Here is a 12,500-nt window from a genome sequence, read left to right as displayed (position 1 = left end):
CCACTGTGTCTGGTGGTCAAAACGTTAGTTTTACACCCCGCTGAACAAACATGTACGTTTTTAATCATTTAAAATCTATGCATTAATTTAAATAATTTAAGGCATTAAAAAGGTGAAGTGTTCAAAATAGTGAGCACAAAATAGAGGGCTTCCAAGACTGACTGTCCAAAAGATGAGGGAAGAGGAGAAGAAAGGCAAAAAAAAATAATAATAATAATAATAAAAAACTGGGTGAATTATTACAAAGCAGATGCAGTTGTGTCATTGATTTAGTGCTGTTGTATAAGGTGTGTGCTGAATATAATGTTTTACCAACAGGTAGAAACATTTGAAAAATCTGCAAAAGAAGTTGAGTTTTGGAAGTTCATGGAAATGTACTAGTCAAAATGTGTACAAACCCTGCCCTCCTTAGTTACTGTTGCTAATTGGTCAAACTTTCACGGTCAACCAGAGAGAAAGAAGCATTTGGAATACATGAAATACTTCTTAATTAACATCTTAATTAACTGTGCATTATTTCTTAGATCAGGTAGTTTTATCAAGTCACCAAAAAGGCAAAATGTGAAATCTGAAAAATCTTTGCTGGTACTATACAGTATGTTCATTTCGAAACAAACAACTTTCTTTTAAAACTATCCAAAACTTCCAAAGTGACGGGTCAATAATTCTTCCTTTTAATTAAGGACGTTTTGTATATTATGTGACTTTGCCTCAGTCTGTTCCTGATGCAACTGGTGTCCTGAACTTCCTGTTTTCCAGAATACATCCAGAGCATAATGATGATGGAGGAGTCGGTCCAGCACGTCGTCATGACAGCCATCCAAGAGGTCAGCATCTCTCATCAGTGATGGATATGTTGTGTTTGTGTGTGAAATCAAGACCGCTGCTGATTATTTATTTAATGTGTCTCTGTTCTCCTCACAGCTGATGAGTAAAGAGATGCCCGTGTCCACAGGAAGTGACTCGTATGGTGACCTGGACAGACAGGTACAACGGGGGTTTCCCGCAGATCCTTAAAAAGTCTTAAAATGTCTTAAATTCAGTTTTCCAAAATGTAAGGTCATAAAAAGTCTTAAATATCTTAAATGATTCCACAAAAGTCTTAATAATCATTTAAAGAGGTCTTAAATTTGGGGGCGGAAAGACAGGAATCGTGATATGACAATGTGATTATTAAACTTCAAAAGAATATGATTTAATTCAGTAAATGCATGCGCTGCATCCTTCAGTGAAAATGTGGCATTGTTGTATTTTCTCCAAACACACGGGGGCTTGTGAGTGTTTTCAACTGTTGCAGAACAGTTCACAATCATTAGGACATATCGGAAATTTATGACAAACGATCACTAACGATCAGCTGTTGACGATGATGATGTAGTGTTGATGAAATATGACAATGTTTACTTTTAATTGTTTATATTGTAATATACTGTAGATTATTGTAGGAGTTCTCATTTTATTTCCCTTATCTGTTTGAATGAGCAGCTGGAAGCAATGAAGCACAAACATTTCAAAATAAGAGTCCCCGCTGTATTTTAGCCTTTAATGTTAAAAGTTCCACGCTATGTATCAAATCTTTTTTGGTTGCCCCATAAACTGCATATGGAATTTAATTCAGTTTGGACTCTTGTAGCCTCTGTCTGGCCCTCCCCATCACAGGAAGAACATTTAATGTATTGGTCGACCTCTAAATTGTATTTATTTATATAATGGTACATAAACCTCTTTTTTTTTGGTGGGTTTGTTTTGGTATGGGGATACATTAATTTGATCTGTTCAGGTCTTAAAAAGTCTTACATTTGATTTTAAAAACTTTGCAGCAACACTGCTTTATTAGAGCAATCTGAAATTCCCTCTTTGGCTGAATTAATACACTCATGATTTGATGTTTTGTTTGTCTTTATTCAGTTGAAGACGACAGTGGAGGAGTTGAACGATGCGTTGGCCATTAAAGAGGAAATCTCTCAACGCTGTCATGAGCTCGACATGCAGGTAAAGATGCCGTTTCCTCTCGCGTTTGTCTTATCTGTCATCTAATTCATAACATCTTCATGTAGTTTGTAGTTTTTCTCATTGAGTTACAGGAGAATGATTTCTATTAGTATGACATTTCTACCATGTTATTAATAATAATAATAATAATGCATTTTATTTGTAATGCGCTTTCCTCATACCCAAAGCTCTAAGGGTCATGCACATTATTAGTAATGTGTGGGTTTTGCTGAATGTATGTGTGTAATTCAGCAGCAGTATTCTCACAGCGATGAATATACCGACCTCAGTCTTCATGTTCTTCGTAGCTGTGCTTTATTCATGTACTGAACGGTAACAGCATCATAGATTTCAGTACTGTAGTGTATTATTTAGTTGTTTTCTTTGTTGTTTTGTGGTAACTGCTCCTCCTTTGCGTTGCTTTTGAAGGCGTACCTTGTCCAAGAGGAGCGAGATAGACTGAGGTTAGAATTAATTGAGCTAGAGGAGAGGGTAAATGTCTTTCATTTCTTCTGCTGTTACTGTGCTGTTTTTGCCTTCAGAGTTTTCTGCCTGCTTGATAACATACCCGAGTGGCGTGCAGACCCTTTAACTCCAAGTGTGTGTGTGTGTGTGTGTGGTGTGGTTATCATTGTAATCGAAAACTTCAGGACTGAGAAGAATCAAAATAAATTAGAATAAAGTAATTATTCCGGTGTGTGTGTGTGTGTGTGTGTGTGTGTGTGTGTGTGTGTGTGTGCTGTCACCCCACAGTCTAATCCTCACTCCTTCACATGTGACACTGCTGCCCTATAGTTCCCATGGCAACAGAAGAAAGTGCTTACCCATGAGTCTTTGCAGCAGCAGCAGACGCCACCATGGGCAGCACGACCAATCAGCAGTCTTATGCAGACTCTAGCATTTTTTATGAATACACAGACTCTAGTGTTGTATGTCTACACACAGACTCTAGTGTTGTATGTCTACACACAGACTCTAGTGTTGTATGTCTACACACAGACTCTAGTGTTGTATGTCTACACACAGACTCTAGTGTTGTATGTCTACACACAGACTCAAGTGTTGTGTATCTACACACAGACTCAAGTGTTGTGTATCTACACACAGGCTCAAGTGTTGTGTATCTACACACAGGCTCAAGTGTTGTATGTCTACACACAGACTCTAGTGTTGTATGTCTACACACAGACTCAAGTGTTGTATGTCTACACACAGACTCTAGTGTTGTATGTCTACACACAGACTCTAGTGTTGTATGTCTACACACAGACTCTAGTGTTGTATGTCTACACACAGACTCAAGTGTTGTGTATCTACACACAGGCTCAAGTGTTGTGTATCTACACACAGACTCTAGTGTTGTATGTCTACACACCGACTCTAGTGTTGTATGTCTACACACCGACTCTAGTGTTGTATGTCTACACACCGACTCTAGTGTTGTATGTCTACACACCGACTCTAGTGTTGTATGTCTACACACCGACTCTAGTGTTGTATGTCTACACACAGACTCTAGTGTTGTATGTCTACACACCGACTCTAGTGTTGTATACCTACACACAGACTCTAGTGTTGTATACCTACACACAGACTCTAGTGTTGTATATCTACACACAAACTCTAGTGTTGTGTGTCTACACACAGACTCAAGTGTTGTATATCTACATACAGACTCAAGTGTTTTACACATGGACTTCAGCGTTTTAAATCTTTTTCTATCAACGTGAGGACTCTAGACTTTTCTATCTACACACGGACTCTAGCGCTTCATATCTACACCCGGACTCTAGCGCTTCACATCTACACACGGACTCTAGCGCTTTTTATCTGTACACGGACTCTAGCGCTTCATATCTACACACGGACTCTAGGGCTTTATATCTACACTCGGACTCTAGCGCTTTATTGCTACACTCGGACTCTAGCGCTTTATTTCTACACTCGGACTCTAGCGCTTTATTTCTACACTCGGACTCTAGCGCTTTATTTCTACACACGGACTCTAGCGCTTTATTTCTACACTCAGACTCTAGCGCTTTATTTCTACACACGGACTCTAGCGCTTTATTTCTACACACGGACTCTAGCGCTTTATTTCTACACTCAGACTCTAGCACTTTATTTCTACACACGGACTCTAGCGCTTTATTTCTACACACGGACTCTAGCGCTTTATTTCTACACTCAGACTCTAGCGCTTTATTTCTACACACGGACTCTAGCGCTTTGTTTCTTTGCACTGACTCCTTGTATTATATCTACACGAACAGAGATCCACAATGCAGCTAAATTACCCATAATTCCATTTTAATCATGTATTAAATATGCAGGAATACAGTATTTGCGTTTGAATCTGAACGTGATTGATCAAATCACCGCTGCTTGGCTTGAGTGTAGAGTGTACCACCCCTTCCTGTGTGCTGTAGACAAACTGCATGATTTGTACACACATTGAATTCTGTTTTCATCCGTTTAATTCATTCTTTTTCATAGAAATGATTTGACAGTTTCATTTTACTCACATCATTGACAGGTTTCAATAGCATCTCAATATTTAAGTGCTTCATTTTAAATATGAATTTGAATATTTATTTAGGTTTTGACTTTATCTCAAGCCTGTTGTCGTTTATAAAAGTTTCTTCTGACTGAAAGCTCACACTAACATGTAAACGTCTGATGTGTGTCAGGTGGCAGCTCTACAGGAAGAGAAGGGCAGTCTGTTGGCAGAGAATCAGGTGTTGATGGAGCGTCTCAATCAGTCAGACTCCATTGAGGACCTGAACAGTCCAGCGGGTCGCAGACACCTGCAGCTGCAGACGCAACTAGAACAGCTGCAGGAGGAGACATTCAGGTGAGACACGCACAGACTCCTCTCTTGAATGCTGCTCATGTGATATTGTTGAAAATTAGACATGATGTTGATTCTGTTGGCTTGATACTGTTATTCTTCAAACTTGGTTTAGGGTTTTTTCAGAATATCTGACTCTAACTCGTCCTGGAGCTTTCAGACTACAGCCAACAAATTGTTCTGGAATAGTGTGCTATGTCTTTTCTAACTGATCAGACTTACTGTTTTCACACAGTGAGCGATCAGAAATCAGACAGATCCCATAGACTGTCACTCATAATGACACACGTGTGGGTTTTATGACAGGATGAGTGTGTTGGACGCGTCTCAGTTGAGCTGGGACTGTCAGTCTCTGCCCCTTCAGATACTCACACTGCCCCAGTGGAGGTAACAGCTCAGAGCACAGGTGGGCACACGGGGGACTAATGGGCACTGCCACCCTCTCACTGGGGCATCTGAACGGTGTGCATCTTGTCAGTAGAGCACGTCTGGGCTTCAGGACTGACTCGGGCACAGTTCACTCTCACTTTATACACAGGACAAACGTGTTACGTTACCGTCAGCTTTCAGCTGACACTTCACTTTTATTATGTCACACAAACTTAGAATGAGTCCGGTGAGCTGTCATTCAGTTCACATTTATTACTGTTTATAAGTTTCATGTGTGTGTGTGTATTAGGTTGGAGGCTGCTAAGGACGATTACCGCATCCGCTGTGAGGAGCTGGAGAAGGAGTTACTGGAGGTCAGAGGTCAGAATGAGGAGTTGACCTCTCTGGCTGAGGAGGCGCAGTCGCTCAAAGATGAGATGGATGTGCTCAGGTGAGATACACACCCAAGGTCAGAGGGATGATGTCATTGTTGTCAGATTTCATTACTGATTTAAAATATGTAACAATCTGCAATTGTTCATTTGTGTGTGTGTGTGTGTCTGTCTCAGGCACTCGTCTGATAAGGTGTCTAAGCTGGAGGCTCAGATTGAAGTGTACAAGAAGAAGCTGGAGGATCTTGGAGATCTGCGTCGTCAGGTGAAGCTGTTAGAGGAGAAGAACACGAGTTACATGCAGAACACTGTGAGTCTGGAGGAAGATCTGCGCAAGGCCAACACCGCACGAGGACAACTGGAGACGTACAAGAGACAGGTGTGACACCATCACATCATCATAACTGAACCTGCTCATCAGCTCGTAGAAACCCGTCCTCCATTGAGCCGCATTCAAACCTCTAGATGGATTTTGAGTTATAGGAGACTAATACAGGCAAACTACTCACCTTTCAGCTAAAGTCACCTTTTCTGAAACTAATTTGCCCAAACTGTTTTATTAAAATGACTTGAAAGGGTTACTTTAAGCTTAAACACTTAAAAAAAGATTTAAAATAACAAATAAACTGAAAATATCCACCTGGAACACCTGCAATGACTGTCACCTTTTTCTCATGAGTTTGCATCCCTGATAATAAGTATTGAAATCTGTTTATTCTAATTCATATCTGACATATAACTGGAAATCCACTCCTGCAATCTCTGTCGAATGATTATGATGTTCAGTTCCATTAACGGTTCCTGATGTGCTATTTTCCACCGATGCGGACCGAACACTGTCTAAGATAAGTGTTTCCTGCAGCGCATTCAGTGGCAGCGCTGCCCTCTACTGACTCTCCAGCATAAAGCATGCGGCGCTTTCAGCGTAGTCCAAATCTCCAGTGAATGACTCTGAGACGGTTTTTTTAGTGGAACACAGACACTTGTACATCAGTCGGAGCGGTTACTGAATTATTTCCATAGTGATGCACAAGTTCTGAATGTCCAACTCGAAATGAAATAAGAACTGTGGCAGTCTCATGAGCATGAAGTACAACAGACTAAACTGTCTCTGGAACAGTGTATAAAATCATGCAGATACGGGTCAGGAGCTTCAGTTAAAGTTCACATCAACCATCAGAATGGGGAAAAATGTGATCTCAGTGATTTGGAGTGTGGCATGATTGTTGGTTCCAGACGGGCTGGTTTGAGTATTTCTGGGATTTTCACACACAACCGTCTCTAGAATTTACCCAGAACATCCAGTGAGCGGCAGTTCTGTGGATTGAAATGCTTTGTTGATGAGAGAGGTCAACAGAGAATGGCCAGACTGGTTTGAGGATGGGTTACAACAGCAGAAGACCCCTAGAACAGAAAACTGAGGCTGTGTACCATCTGTGTACCTCAGCAGAAATCCAGATTTGTCAGACCAGGTAATGTTTTTCCAATCGTCTGCAGTCCAGTTTTGGTGAGCCTGTGCCCACTTCGGCCTCAGTTTCCTGTTCTAAGCTGACAGTAGTGGTCCCCAGAGGGGTCCTCTGCTGATGTCGTCCATCTGCCTCAAGGTTCGATATGTTGTGCATTCTGAGATGATATTCTTCTCACCTTAATTGTGCCAGTCTGGCCATTCTCTGTTGACCTCTCTCATCAACAAAGCATTTCTGGTGTATTTGTGAGGCAGAAACAGCAGCAGTAAGTTTAACAGCTGACACTGAGTGTGACATGCACAGCAGGACGCTCATAAATTGAGTCAAAACTATCAAAAAACAGCTTATTCAAAAAACCAACAATGTAAGAAACCTGCAATTACATGGGGTCTGGGTATCTCAGCGAGTATTAATGCTGACTATCACACCTGGAGTCGTGAGTTTGAATCCAGGGCGTGCTGAGTGACTCCAGCTAGGTCTCCTAAGCAACCAAATTGGCCCGGTTGCTAGGGAGGGTAGAGTCACATGGGGTAACCTCCTCGTGGTCGTGATTAGTGGTTCTCGCTCTCAATGGGGCGTGTGGTAAGTTGTGTGTGGATCGTGGAGAGTAGCATGAGCCTCCACATGCTGTGAGTCTCCGCGGTGTCATGCACAACGAGTCACATGATAAGATGCACGGATTGACGGTCTCGGAAGCGGAGGCAACTGAGACTTGTCCTCCACCACCCGGATTGAGGTGAGTAACCGCGCCACCACGAGGACCTACTAAGTAGTGGGAATTGGGCATTCCAAAATTGGGGAGAAAAAGGAATAAAAATAAATAAATATAAAAAAACCTGTGATTACATTAGACTTATAATTATCTGCTTTTGACTTCAAAATGTAAACAGCTTTGAGCACAACACTTACGCACGTGTTAGAGGCCGGTAATAATGGCGGTAAAGTTTACATGCAAAGTGAAACCGGGAAGAGGGCAAAACAAATTATGTGTGCCGATCGGTTTTTGCTCAAGCCGCTAAATAAAATTGGATTATGTACATAGATCATAAAACCAGAAGTCAGGTTCCTCCTCAAATCTTTGGGGGTTTTTTTCACCACTAAATAACATTTAAAGGAGTTTTTTCCTTGTTACAGTCACTTCAGCTTAATTTTCAACAATATTGTGTTATTTGTTCAAGTAGATGAACACAGTGTCTGGACATCCCTAGAAATGATGCAGAGATGTTTGAGTCTGTGATGTCATGTTTGTCAGGTGGTGGAGCTTCAGAACAAACTCTCTGAAGAGTCCAAGAAAGCAGATAAGATGGAGTTTGAGTATAAACGAGTGAAGGAGAAAGTGGACTCGCTTCAGAAGGAGAAAGACGTAAGAACACTCGTCATCATGTGACTCAGGAAACAGCTGGATTCATGTTGATATATGAATGACTGTATCTGTAGGGCTCATCTCGGATGCGTTACTGAACTGTTTCTGTGATCTGTTCTCTCGTGTCTGTCTGTTTTGATCGTTCATGTGCTCTTCCTCCTCTAATTCCTGTAAGACTTTATTATGATTGAGAGGAATGGACACTCAATACAAAATATCAGAGATATTTCAGCGATTCATGAGATTTTGTCTTATTGTTAACAGTCTTTCTGCCTGTGTGTGTGTGTAGCGTATGAGGACAGAACGAGACTCTCTGAAGGACACGATTGAAGAGCTGAAGTGTGTTAAAGCTCAAGAGTGTCAGCTGACATCAGGTACACATTCACTCACTGTCACACCTGTAAACAGGATGTAGTAAACGCTGGTGTGTGTCTCATTATGAGTGTTTGATCAGGTCTGGTGCCGCTCGGCAGTAACGAGGCGTCTGATTCGCTGGCTGCAGAGATCATCACGCCAGAGATCCGGTGGGTGAATACATGAATGCACATGAACACTGTACGCTCATCCATTACAGAGCACATCAACTTCTTTAATTTTCATGTCATTCTCTGGCCTTTATTTCCTGTCAGGTGATTAGTAGTTTTGTACAGCAGTAAACAGTCAGAGAGAGGGTGGAAAATGATCATGAAAAACTACATGATGAGTGCACATCAGAGACATACAGGGATATAATACATTTGTGCATACTTCTGAGGATCTATATGTGAGATCGTTTGATGCAGCTGTTGCTCATGTGTTGTGTGTTGTGTGTTGTGTTGTTAGGGAGCGTCTGATTCGACTGCAGCATGAGAATAAGATGTTGAAACTGGCGCAGGAGGGATCAGATAATGAACAGATCGCTCTGCTCAAGAGTTTACTAGAGGACGCCAACAGCAGAAAGAACGAACTGGAGAGTGAGAACAGGTGACTAACACACACATGAACACATGTTTACTCAGATATCTGAACAAGAACATATCATTGACTTAACTGATTTTATACTGCACTAATGATGTTTTCAATCTTCTAAACTCACACAAACCTTTTTCATTCAGACATTATTTAGTATGTTTATGAACTGTTTAGTGTGTGTGTGTGTGTGTGTTAGGAGGGTGAATCAGAGGTTATTGACGGGTCAGTCTCAGGTGGAGGAGCTGCAGAAATCTCTTCAGGAACACAGATCTAAATTAGAGGATGTGAGTGTCAAACATCATTATATGATCTGATTGTACAGCATGTGTCTGCAGACAGTGACTAATACAGTTTAATGATGAGCACAGTTCAGTGCGTGTGTTGTAAGACTTAATTCTGGTCCACACTGCAGTTTATTCTGATGGTGATCCGTGCACTTAGACAGGATGAGACTGTTTGACTGGCATGCAAAGAGACCAATCACAGTTCACTGTTTTATATGCGGTGTAGCGACTGATAAATCTGATTTCAGCGATCAGCTGATGCAAGACAAAAATAGCAGCATGACTGAAGACACTGAAGAAATAAGCAGAAATGTGTGTGGACTTTCATCATTAAGTAATAATTACTGATTATTTCAGAAATTACTCAGTTGAGCTCATACAGTAGATATCTAGTTTACTTTAAACAAAACTCGCGATATCTTTCAAAGATTTAATGTCACTGTGAAATCCACAAGTGCTCATAACATGGACCCAGTTGTGTTTCTCTGATGTGAACCTGTGCACGCTGACCGATGGAATCTGTGTTTCTCGTTGGAGTTTGTGATTTTCCTGTTCTCTTGTGGGCTATATCTCAACACTTACTGTGTGTTACCTGTCTAGACGGCACATTCAGACACGGTTTTGAGACGTGCTACTGGTGTGCACTGATAATATAGAAAATATATAACTGTAGTGTGTTTAACAGCACCATCTGCATCACAACATCTCTTGTGTTTGACTCGTACTAACGGTCTGTGTGTGTGTCTGTGTGTGTGTCTGTGTCTGTGTCTGTGTGTCTGTGTGTGTCTGTGTGTGTGTGTGTGTCTGTGTGTCTGTCTGTGTGTCTGTGTGTCTGTCTGTCTGTGTGTGTGTGTCTGTTTGTGTGTCTGTTTGTGTGTCTGTTTGTGTGTCTGTTTGTGTGTCTGTATGTGTGTGTCTGTTTGTGTGTCTGTTTGTGTGTCTGTGTGTGTGTCTGTGTGTGTGTCTGTGTGTGTGTCTGTGTCTGTGTGTGTGTCTGTGTGTGTCTGTTTGTGTGTCTGTTTGTGTGTCTGTGTGTGTCTGTGTGTGTCTGTGTCTGTGTTTGTGTGTCTGTGTGTGTCTGTGTGTGTGTGTGTGTCTGTGTGTGTGTCTGTGTGTGTCTGTGTGTGTGTCTGTGTCTGTGTCTGTGTCTGTGTCTGTGTGTGTGTCTGTGTCTGTGTCTGTGTCTGTGTCTGTGTGTGTGTCTGTGTCTGTGTCTGTGTCTGTGTCTGTGTCTGTGTGTGTGTGTGTCTGTGTCTGTGTCTGTGTGTGTGTGTGTCTGTTTGTGTGTCTGTGTGTGTGTGTGTGTGTGTGTGTGTGTCTGTGTCTGTGTCTGTGTGTGTGTGTGTGTGTCTGTGTCTGTGTGTGTGTGTGTCTGTGTGTGTGTCTGTGTGTGTGTCTGTGTGTGTGTCTGTGTCTGTGTCTGTGTCTGTGTGTGTGTCTGTGTGTGTGTGTGTCTGTTTGTGTGTCTGTGTGTGTGTGTCTGTGTGTCTGTGTCTGTGTGTCTGTCTGTGTGTGTGTCTGTGTGTCTGTCTGTGTGTCTGTCTGTGTGTCTGTCTGTGTGTGTGTGTGTGTGTGTGTGTGTGTGTGTGTTGTCACTTATGTTGTAGCATGATCCTGAACCCAAGGGCCACAATATTGGGCCGAACAGTAATGCATTTAGGGATTGGATTGTGAATCCTCAATCGCATCAGTGTGAACAACAAATCAAAGTCTTTCCCATGTAATAATTAATTAGGATGGAAAATGCTCCCCTGAATCCCACCACTTCAAGAAGTGTTCACACAGTGGGCCTCATTCATGAAACTTTTGTAAATATATGAGTGAATTTGTAGTAATTTACACGTAAAATGAACCTTCACGAAAACTTTCTTCCAGATTCACAAACACATTTACATTTATTCATTTGGCAGACGCTTTTATCCAAAGAAACGTACAAAAGAGGAACACATAAGCGAATCATCTTAAGGAGACAGTGGTATGAAAAGTGCTGTATTACAAAGTTTCACTAGCATCAGAATAGCATTCAAAACAGATTAAAGTGCAACTTTAGTGACTGGTTAAGTGCTCATGGAACAGATGTGTTTTTAGCCGTTTTTTGAAGACAGAAAGTGAGTCAGCTTCACGGATGGAGTTGGGAAGGTCGTTCCACCAACGTGGTACGATGAAGCTGAAAGTCCGGGAAAGTGTTTTGGTGCCTCTTTGTGTTGGTACAACAAGGCGATGTTCTTTAGCCGACCGCAGACTTCTAGTGGGCGTGTAGCTCTGCAGAAATGATTTTAGGTATGCTGGAGCAGACCCAGTGACTGTTCTGTATGCCAGCATCAGAGACTTGAACTTGATACGTGCATCAACCAGCAGCCAGTGGAGAGAGACAAGGATTGGTGTAACATGCGCTCTCTTTGGTTCATTAAAGACCAGACGTGCTGCTGCATTCTGGATCATTTGCAGGGGTCTAATTGCACATGCAGGGAGGCCTACAATGAGAGCATTACAGTAGTCCAGTCTAGATATGACAAGTGACTGAACAAGCAGTTGTGTGGCATGTTCAGAGAGGAAGGGTCTTATCTTCCTGATATTGTAGAGTGTAAATCTATATGATCTTGTGGTCTTAACACAGACATTTGTTAGGTAAACGTGTGTATGTTTGTGAATTACAAACATTTGTAAATACGGGGCGCATGCATGTTCATTCACAATTATCATAATCCACACCCATGAAAACATACAATTAGGAAGGTATCAGACGTGCGACTAAAAGCAAATAGGGATATGCCGAACATTAATGAAAGGGATTTAAAATGAAGTGCATTTAAATCACAAAGTTTATACTTA

General features: G+C 41.6%; 1 protein-coding gene across 6 annotated transcripts in view; it reads left to right on the top strand.

Moving 5' to 3' along the window:
• The window catches only part of LOC127433226 (protein Hook homolog 3-like), a 41,076-nt gene that overhangs the window by 17,826 nt on the left and 10,750 nt on the right, over nt 1–12,500 (top strand). For all 6 annotated transcript variants that reach the window (XR_007895862.1, XM_051684949.1, XM_051684953.1 and 3 more), the window contains exons 6-16: nt 760–827; nt 925–987; nt 1,909–1,992; nt 4,683–4,846; nt 5,523–5,663; nt 5,782–5,983; nt 8,323–8,433; nt 8,723–8,807; nt 8,888–8,957; nt 9,256–9,396; nt 9,581–9,668. Coding sequence is in view for 5 of the 6 variants with exons in the window: in XM_051684949.1 (XP_051540909.1) it covers nt 760–827; nt 925–987; nt 1,909–1,992; nt 4,683–4,846; nt 5,523–5,663; nt 5,782–5,983; nt 8,323–8,433; nt 8,723–8,807; nt 8,888–8,957; nt 9,256–9,396; nt 9,581–9,668 (1,217 nt within the window). In the remaining variant the exon portion in view is untranslated. The remainder of the gene's footprint in view (nt 1–759; nt 828–924; nt 988–1,908; nt 1,993–4,682; nt 4,847–5,522; nt 5,664–5,781; nt 5,984–8,322; nt 8,434–8,722; nt 8,808–8,887; nt 8,958–9,255; nt 9,397–9,580; nt 9,669–12,500) is intronic.

Source organism: Myxocyprinus asiaticus, chromosome 4 (genome assembly GCF_019703515.2).
Source record: "Myxocyprinus asiaticus isolate MX2 ecotype Aquarium Trade chromosome 4, UBuf_Myxa_2, whole genome shotgun sequence".
In the NCBI taxonomy this organism is placed as follows: Eukaryota; Metazoa; Chordata; class Actinopteri; order Cypriniformes; family Catostomidae; genus Myxocyprinus; species Myxocyprinus asiaticus.
This window is presented reverse-complemented; position numbering and strand designations above follow the sequence as displayed.